This window comes from Coptis chinensis, chromosome 9 (assembly GCF_015680905.1).
Source record: "Coptis chinensis isolate HL-2020 chromosome 9, ASM1568090v1, whole genome shotgun sequence".
Taxonomy (NCBI): domain Eukaryota; kingdom Viridiplantae; phylum Streptophyta; class Magnoliopsida; order Ranunculales; family Ranunculaceae; genus Coptis; species Coptis chinensis.
In genome coordinates this window covers 80,012,003-80,022,466 of record NC_141464.1, presented here as the reverse complement: position 1 = coordinate 80,022,466, position 10,464 = coordinate 80,012,003, and the positions used below count along the sequence as shown (strand labels likewise).

Sequence of the window (10,464 nt, the reverse complement as noted above, 5' to 3'; positions counted from 1 at the left end):
GCCACATTGGGCATTCTCATAAAACTTCAATCAAACTTTTATTGTTAAGCCTAACAATAAAAAGAAATCGATGAGTTTTATCAAGGTTTGATGCTTCCTTTTTATAGAGTGGTGCAAGAAATTTAAATTAGTAATTAATATAATTTTCATATCTCATAGCTATGCATAGTTACTAATATTTTTTAGAATAATTTAATATAACGACACCCGTTCATAAGGACACGTTCATGTGATAAATATTTTCAAGTGGGAGTAGTGTATTCTTTGAGGATATGGAAACAATCAATCTATTTTAGTGATTTGTACACATTAGTAATGTAAAGTTTAACGGTGATGATTTACTGCTAAATTACCATAAATCTAATAAAACTATTAAACAAACTAGATCGAGTTTAAGATAATTCCATTTGAAAATTACGGATTAATATCCTAAACCACAAAGTGAAGAAGCTATCTCAATTTGACCCCTTAGTTTTCAAGTACTTATACACCATAATCGCTGCTCATTAACGTATTTTGGTTTATTTTCAATAAAAATATATTCTGATTCGAAAATTTGCCAGTAAATCACCATAAATATAAGAAAACTATTATATAAGCTAGATCGAGTTTAAGATAATTCTATTTGAAAATTACAGATTAATATCCTAAACCACAAAGTGAATAGACTATCTCAATTTGATTCCTTAGTTTCCAAGTACTTATGCACCATAATTGCTACTCATTAACGTATTTCGATTTATTTTCAATAAAAATATATTCTGATTTGAAAATTTGCAGCTAAATCACTATAAATCTAAGAAAACTATTATACAAGCTAGATCGAGTTTAAGATAATTCTATTTGAAAATTATAGATTAATATCCTAAACTACAAAGTGAAGAGGCTATATAAAGTTGATCCCTTAGTTTCCAAGTACTTTTGCACCATAATCGCTGCTCATTAACGTATTTCGGTTTATTTTCAATAAAAATATATTCTGTTTCGAAAATTTGTGTGAGACATTTTGTAAAGTCTTTTCAGCACACAAAATATTTAATAGATCCCGGGCGTATGACCGGGTTCAAAATCTAGTATTGTTCTAAAAACCGGTCTAGGCGGCCGCCTAAGCGGTCTCTAGGCGCTAGAGACCGCTTAGGCGGTGCCCAACCGACTCGCCTAAGCTCAAATCGTTTAAAAAATCGGTGGACTGACTAGGCGAGTCTAGGTGGACCGATTAAGTGGGCCTAGGTGACCTCTAGGCGGTCCGATCAAGTTTTTTTTTTTTTTTTTGAATAATTAAATGTCGAAAATTAAAAGCCTGTATAGACTTAAGATTTGAATGAGTTTAAAAGATTTAAGTCTAATGTAAATTATATACCACTATAACAAAAAGTATATTTTTATATGAAGTCGATATTCTTCAACTATTATACATTTTTGTAATAAGTATATTTGTTTGTGTTTATTTTTTGAGTTATGGTAAATGATTTTCTTCATTTCTTGTAGTATAGGTGTGTATTACTATATATATTAGGGAAAAAAAAACCGACTAGCGCCTAGCCCGTCTAGGCACTGGCTAGAAGGCCTAGGCGCTCTCCCACCGCCCGACTGCTACCTAGCGTTTTTTAGAACACTGCTAATTAAGTAATGAACATGAACGTTTCTAAATTAGTGAACGCACCACAATTTCGATCGCCATTTTAATTCGTTTAAGCTGTGGCAGTGCGGAACTTAATTCAAACTTTTTAGGAATAACATCGGTCTCAAGGATACTAGAAACTTAGAAGTGTAAATGTGTTGTTGGTTACATTGCAGTGGTGGTACTAGTTCATTGAGAATTCCTACTGTCCAACTAACTTAGTAGACCAAATATATTTAGGAATCGGAAACCAAATTAGAGCTAGTTTTATATTTTGCACATTATAAATACAACCCACTACAACTTTTTGGCATTACTTCATTCCTTCACAACTATTTCAAACTAGCCAGAGATGAGGATCCGAAATAGACCAAGGAACGTTTATGCTCATGAACATGATAACGATAACAATGTCATTCACGCGCTGCCATTGCATGAAGATGTTGTTGAGAAGACAATATCAGTAAAGAAACTGCATAGGCTAAATAAACTAGTTGCTTAGTCGCTTAGATGAGGAATATTAGGATATGATGGAGTTCGAGGAAGTGGACAAGAAGGCACCGATGAGGAATGCAATAGTAGTCTCAGTAACAATGAGGTGAAGAGTGGGACGAAAAAACAATGAGGTATTGGCCTAGTGTTAGAAGGTATGTTTTTGTTAGAGGTTGGTTGAAATTTGCTAGAGAGAACGAGAATACGTACACCTAAAAAACATGTCGAAGAGATTTGGGCATTCAAAAAAAATGATGCACAAAAATTGTGTTTTGCTCTCAATATTGAAGGGATGGCATATGAAGGAGCTAGTACTAGTGGGGGGGGGGGGGTGTAGCACCAGCGATACTGTGGAAAATGTGGCCGATGACTGTAGGGGGGAAAAATAGTAGCAACAATGTGGGTAATGGCGCTGGCACAATTGTGGGTGCCGAAACGGTTCATATCTGCACAACTACATGGTGGTGGCACCAGAATATTGTCATTGAAGAGGAGAATAAGGGTAGATAGATCGAAACCAGCAGTGTGTTGATTAGAGGTGGAATTTGGGTTGGGTTAGCCCAAGTCCGATGGATTAAAATCCGATTTTTGTTGGTATAGAGGTAACATGTCAATCCGTGGTCTAGGCTTGGGTTTGTAAAATCAAAACCTGATTTGGTTTTGGGTTAGGTTTGGGTTAAAAAATAAAAAACCGAAAAACCGGAGCCAGTGTGTGTATATATATATATATATACCAATTATTCTATTTTTGTAAAAAAATATAAAGTTGGAAATCTCTATTTTAGAGAGAATAATATAATCAACAAGTTTAGTTTCCCTTTCAAACAATCAAATCCCTTTGATTTCAGTAGAAGATTTCAATTTTAGTGTTTTTATCTCATAATTTAAAAAAAAAATCCGAAAAGTTTGACCAATCCGACATAATCTGACCCAATCCGAATTAGTCCGGCTAGGACTTGGGATGAAAATTTGAGGACCAAATAGGACTTAGTCTCGAACTCGGGTTGAAACATTTAAAACTCGAATTGGACTTGGTGGTTATGTCTCAACCCGAGCCAACCCGCCCAAATTCCACCCCTAGTGATAAATCAAGAGAGTTAGAATAGAAACACACTTTTAATAGAAATAAAAAAAAAAAAGAGATAAGAATAGAAATAGAAGCTTCCTAAACAAGTACGAACGTATTTTTCCCATCCCAATAAATATTAGAGATGCATTGCGATGTTGTCATTGCTTCCTACACAAGTAAACTATATTGCTCTCCCCCTATAGTTACTAGCTACGAGATGCAACGATCCCAACTTTTGCGTGCTATCCTACACGTTGCAAAGATGGAACAAGACAATTTAATTCAAGAAAAGCAAGATAATTCGGACTGTGTATCATCGTGTTCATTATCATGTTCACTAGAGGAAGGAGAAGTTACGCCCTCACCCGAACGGTCACCACAGCAAGAGGAGGAATCTAGCTCACTAGCACAACCACCCCAACTAGTAGAGGAACACGAGGACAATAAAGCCACGATGAAGAAGAAGAAGAGAAAACTAGAAGACGACGAGGAAGAATATAGGACTACCAATCGGGTTACCAACAAGAAGGGAACGAACGACAAGAAGACGGACAGACCAACGAAGAATAAAGGAACAAGAGCTCCAGAGCCAAAGATGCCAGAAAGTATGAAGACTTCTATCATCAATGTATTGAAAGGAAAAAAGATTGAGTGGGTAAACACGAAAGATATGTTTGAGAGTGATATATTAAAGACTCAGAACCGTCTTTACCTGCCGACGGAAGTGGAAGAGAGCCTCACAGAAGACGAAAGAACACGTGTACGTACCTTCAGAGAACAACTACCAGTGCATGTTTTAGGTCCCCGGAACAGAATATGGAAACTTAACTTTACTCGTTGGCAAGGGTGTCGCAGATGTGTTTTGCTCACAAGGTGGTTTGAATTCGCACAGGCAAACGGTATAAAAAAGGGCGTCCATACAGCAGAGATTTGGACGTTCAGAAACCGTGATGACACACTTTGTTTTGCTATTAACATTCGAGACAGGAACGGGACTAGCCCGAATGATAATGACACCTCTGGAGGTAGTAGTGACGGTGGTGATGGTAGTGGCAACTATGGTGGTGGTACTAATTTCACTGGTGAAGGTAATGGTGGTAATGGTAATGGTAATGGCAGTGGTAGTGGCAGTGATTGAACTAGTATGACTGCATGAAGTTGGTCTTTTTGCAACCTCATACATTAGTTGCAGGTTACAATCTTCTACAGTTATTTAGTTAAAGAGAGGTTGTGATGGTCTGGTTAGGTACCTGAGCTGTTAATAGCACTCAAGGAAGTTGTTACGCGTTAGTCTTAAGAACCTTGTTTCTTTGTTCATATATATACTCTTTTGCTTCACCAAACTTTGTCTAATAGCAAGGAAGTTAAAACCATCTCCAGTACCAAAGAACGATATACTTGAAGTAACTCGAACTTCGCAATAAGTAATAACTGCCTACAAACAACTCATATTCAGACAAAGGTTTTTTATTTCCTTTAAAAAGAATTACTAAATGGAATTGAACGTTTTTGCTGAATCTGTGTTCTCACCCCTTGCGATATATAGTTTATGTACATGTCATATCAATATTTCTCAAAGCAAGCCGCTTGGCCGTGCTGGGCTGCTGCTCTAATCTGACATGTGACATTCAAATTCAGAATTCCCAACTATAAGAAACGAGAATAGGTGAGCAGAACAAAGGGTAGACCTCAAGAGACCACGTGGAAAAGGATGTGAAATATTTACATGTATCGACTGACCACAACTCCACAAGCCTTGCTGCAAAATAGAATGTCTTCATGGAATAAGGATATATTCAGCCCCGTCTGGAAGCATATCTGCAGCAGTTGGAGAAAGATTCCTTCTTTTAAATTCGTGCCGCAATTGTGCATGAGTTTCTGCCTCATGTTGGAACATCTTAACCAGCTGTTCAAGCTCCAACTTTCTTACTTCAACCTGCTCCTCAGTTACGGGTTTCTTCAATCCAAGGTACACCAGTCCAATAGCAATCAGCACAATTCCTATAATGATGAGGATGATGGTAAACAAACCAAACGCATATGGTGTATTATCATGTCCCGGCATCCCATCAACATTGATCCCGAAGAGACCGGTGATGATAGAGAGGACAAGGCCACATCCACCAAAAACAGTCAAATTGTGAGTCACACGGAGGCTCCTGTCCTGTAGGTGAAGTGGCAAAAGCTTTTAGAAATTCTGATCTTCAGCCTATGTTAAATAATGCAATTGACAGTGTCGATCATATTTGGTATGTGGTGAAAATGAAACGAGATATAATATGAAATCAGCGTGTTAAATGCACCATCCCAGCAGCAAAATCTAGGTTACAAAATCACCATTCTCGACTGAAGACAACAGTGAATTTCTGACATTGACAAAATATTATTCTTGAACGGAAGTTGCCAAAGACTAAAATGAGCTCATCTACATAGCAATGTTTGGAAAAACAGCTTACTTGAAAATCATTGACATATTGTAGCTTACACACATCCCTAGGGCATTATACCTAAACCCCAACCTGATATGTAGGTGTATGCATGTAAATAATTCAGATATGCATGTACATAGTTATAGTGTGGTATACCTGCAACCACGCACGAACAGTGCTCTGCATAACATCTTGAATAGTAAACAAGCTGCCACTTAACTGCTTCTTGTTCTTCAATCATTTCCCTGGTATTCTTTCTTATTCCATCTAACAAGCTCCTGGCTGCATTACCCCTCAAATGTTGTGAAAGCTCAAACACTATCTCTTCTCTTGCATGTAGTGACCATTTAACTCTAATCACCTGCCGCCAATATGGAGAAAAGATGACTCAGACTTTCATCATATAGAATCTTTTTCAGATCCTTTGTCACTTAATGGTATATTTTAAAATGTTGGCCTAGTCATCAGGGTATTGAGGATTCACAACAAAATGTCTTTGCTACTTTGCCATTGGGCTGTGTACTTGACGTCCAAATGCTTAAGTCACTCATACCAAATGAGCTCTTGGGGCAATGAGTAAATGATTGATTTTCAGAAAGAACAACATTGCCTGGGAGAATATTTTTCTTTAAAATGAGGCCATGTTAAATGCCAAAGTGCACTAAAGTTAATCGTGAAGTATAAATTAATAATTGTATCAATCCATAAAACCACTCAAATAAAAGCACAAATTTGTTTTTTATTGATGTGATTTTCCTATTTGGTCTACAACTTGGTTGTGGCGTTCCAAGTTTGTGCTCTCATGTACTGACATAATGTATCCCTCAATTCTTCTACTTGTGTCCATCAAGAGATAACACACATAAGTCTTCTTAGTCAGAATTACCAAACAACAGGAAAGAAACAACTCACAGTTGCTTGGTGAACTTATTCATCAAGCAGGTCACTCTAGATGCTCTTGCACCTTTTGTGTGTGGGGGTGTGGGCTTTTTAAAAATGATGTTTCGAGTGACTAGTATTTATTAAAACAGATACCAATGCATAAAGAAAGTTGAACATTAATGAAACATATTTTACTGAGGGGAAAAAAGAGAATTTACAAAAGAAAAATAAACAGTGGATGTAGAACAGGCTTCACTATACTAAAGAGCTTAAGCAAAAATATGGATGAGCTCTATTAGATAAAAATAACTTCAATTTATTCTTTGTACCTCCCATGATTATTTAATTGAATTCATAATATTAATTAAATTACAGACATGCAAACTGCATAAAACTTAATTATCACATGTGAAACAATACACAAGAAAGAAAAATGTACAAAACTTAGCATGTCCTGCATGAGTATACCTGTTTGGACAACCATCTGATTTCTTGGTTCATAATTACACTGAATAGATTCATATCCTCATGATTTCTCCTATTCATAGGATGAAAAAGTTTTCACGTCAATGGAAAGCATATTAGTAAACAGAATCGCCATAGACTGGCAATTTCGCAGTTGGGCTAAAATTGCTGGACGAATACGAGAATACCTACCTATTCATAAACTTCAACTCAACTTCATCTGCTGTGCCAAATATAGATTTGCGGAATAATCTTGAAGAAAATGACAAACAAAAATTAAAGTGAAGAGGAGGAAAGTTAAAAAGAAAAAAATGAATGAGAGAAACAAAGAGTCTTAGGCATTATAATACCTTCAGATCATTCTAAAAATTTGAACCCAGAAAACAGTTTCATCCAGAGAGATCAAAAATAAAAAGAAAAACAGTTTAAAAGGATACAAAAGCAGAGCAGCAGAGGGAGAAACAAAAAAATGAACATAATAGAGTAGTTGAAGTAGCATATGCTTTCAACAACATAATTCTTGAAACAGAAATTTGGCAAAACTAATTAATGGGCCTATGAAGAGGATAATTGAGACGTTTTAACTTAAGGTCAAATCATGAGTCTTCAGTGTCAATCTGAGGATTGATGAAAAGGAGAGATTTGAGGATCTAATGTTTGATAGAAACCCAATATTTGAGCTATAATGGTAGCCATTGGCCACCATTGACGATATTTCTTCTTAGTAAAAGTTCCATTAGTCCATCAGAGGAAACAAATAAGTAAAAGGTGTAATACTTTTCAAGAAAAAGGGAAACTTTAAGGAAGGATGTGAGGTGAGAGAGGAAAGATTTGCAAAAATACAGTAATAATTATTTAGATAATTCAAAAGAGAAGGCTTGCAAAAATCATCACCTATCATCCCAGCGAGAAAGGCGTGACGCTAAATGAGCTATGACTTCGTGAACTGTTCTGGGTGCATTAGCGCCACCGGCAGAAAGAAGTTCCTAAAAAGTTGCAAATCAAACAACATAAATTTCAAGGAAGAATATAAAAGCACATCCAAAGTGTAAGTATGTATTTGTCTGCACATGATTGGGAATATAATGAAAACAATTCTAAGCACACACCTGAACTTCAGTGATACCTAGTATATTTATTTTTGATGCTGATCCTTTAATGTGCAATGCAGTGACTAGAAAATTTTGGGCTTGCCACGAACGAAGCACAACTGGTATGTCATCCTCATTAACAAAAGGATCGCCAGCTGATTGCCCTAAGAGCTCAAACAGTAATCCTCCAGCAACCCTAACAGGAACCTGAACAATTAACAGCATGCTGCGTCAGTCAATTTACATAAGAACAAAAATCAATAAGTATGGAATAACAAGAATTGTTGAAAATTGACATCATAAAAGTTAAATTTGCATCATAACGATAGAGTTGCTGAACAAGAATGATACAGAAGAAAATCTTTAAATAATAAGATGGAAGACAAATTGCGAAGACATCAAATACATAAAATGAGTAATACGAAAGTTTACTGCAAGTTGAAGTCCCTACATGGTCGAAAAAAATTGATGGAAGTACATTTAGTGAAGAAAAAAAAAAGGTAAAAACCTTGACCTGTATTGTTTAAAAAAGGAAATAGAGTAGCAGATGGACTACCAAAAAAAGATTTATACTCTCAACCCAATTGAAGTGTAATGTTTAAAGATAGGAGATTATGACCAACAGAGTTGAGTAAAGGTCAAGGATTCATTATTTCAAATGGAATGGAGGCATGGATATCTAAATGCAACAGTAGCATATATGCCTGAGTAAGAACTGGTCAATGAACCTTGGGGATAGAAGCCTTGACGTTGCACATTTGATTCTTCACATCAAAGGATTGCTTTTTCTTGGTGTAAGCAGTGGAAGGAGATCAAGGAGATACCATTCGGATCCTTTGCATTTTCTTGGGAGGATATCTTTCGAGATGTTTAATCACTGTTGTATTTTTGTTTTTCCTTGTTGTTGTCTTTTTTTTTTCGGTTATTAGTAGGATATCTCATCCTATATTGTAATTTTCGCTATTATATAGTTTATATATATATATATTGATCATGTACCTCTTCAAAAAAAATGAGCCTTGGGGGCACTTATTCGTGAGTCAATGAACCTTGCAAATGCATTACGTTCATGCTACACACATACAGGCATCCCCATTTAGTCCATCTGCTACTCTATTTCCTTTCTCAGAAACAAAGTCCCAACTAATAAAGATACAAAAACCCAATAATAAGTTTGAAAGGCTCGAAAAAGTAGAACTTAATATTACCTCGTATAGAAGGTGTTTCATGCGCTCACTGATGAGCCGACTTTCATCTCTTAAAGCAACACTGATGGCTGGATGTAGCCAGTGAGCATTATTCAGCCATGCATCAATGGAAGGGTGACCTGCACTTACATGACACCACCATGTTGGTCCTGCCGGTTGTTGCCAGTAAGGAGCTGCTACATCTGCAACAGTGAGCTCATCATCATCCTCTGTGAATTCAATGGGCTGTTGCCCCCAGCCAGCATCAACTTGCACATTTTGGACAAGTTCAGAAATTCTGGCCCAGCCAATTGGTACCCAATAACTTCCGGCATGCCTATCCATGGGATGGAAGTTTTCACTATCCTTTTGGTCATTCAAATGAACAATTTCATTGCTTTTGGCATCCATCAAAGATACGGAGTCTGCCGACCCGTTTGATGTCATATTATGGTTGGAAGCATCCATCAGTGCACATTTAAGCTGCTCCTTCTTTGGATTGTTTACATCTATTTGCTGCGTAAAATGGACCCTTGACCCTGTTTTTGAACGAACTGTTTTTACATGGCCCCGAACAAATTCAAAAGCACATATTAACCCATCTTTCCAGAGATCACTCCCAAGCATGACATCTCTGCTAAAAACCCTTTTGATATTTCCCTTGGAAGCAGAGTGCTCATCTCCCATGCTGTTTAGCTTTTGTTGCATCTAATAAAGGAAGTATAAGCATTCCAAATACAACACATTCAAGATACTTCTTAACAACCAAATAACAACAGAATAGAATCATCATGTGATTGGGAAAGAGCCCGTCATACTCGCAGAGGTTCACTGACCACTACCATACACAGATTCAGTCAACTTATGTTCCACAAACGTTTCAAACTTCAAAGTGACCATAAAGTTGAATACTTTACCTCAAAATATACGTAAGATATAAACTGAAAAACTATAATGCCATAACTCTACTAAACCAAAAACAAACCTTTAAGTGTAACAGATTATAATGTTATCCAAAACAAAAATACAAGTCACAAGCAAGAATAAAAAAAGGTCAAGTAATTAAAGAAGTTGCCTGCAAAAGTTGCCCAACAAGTCCAGCCAGAACACGAAAAGAGTTGTAAACTGAGAGAGAGAGAGGACTGTTTGGGAAGAAAGGTGACAAAAGTTTATTTTTTTATTTTTATCTATTGTGGGCTCCACAGATATGTATTTGTGGGCTCCACAA

At 36.6% G+C, this 10,464-nt stretch overlaps 1 protein-coding gene across 1 annotated transcript; it reads right to left on the bottom strand.

Moving 5' to 3' along the window:
• Positions 1-4,633: 4,633 nt before the first annotated feature.
• LOC147478500 (uncharacterized) lies at positions 4,634-10,388 on the bottom strand. Its single transcript, XM_086584214.1, is given in 9 exon segments — positions 4,634-5,346; positions 5,768-5,824; positions 5,826-5,972; positions 6,962-7,031; positions 7,151-7,210; positions 7,853-7,944; positions 8,068-8,256; positions 9,258-9,944; positions 10,312-10,388. Coding segments are annotated over 8 exon segments (1,689 nt in total). The 5' UTR covers positions 10,312-10,388; the 3' UTR covers positions 4,634-4,959.
• Between the last annotated feature and the right edge of the window lie 76 nt (positions 10,389-10,464).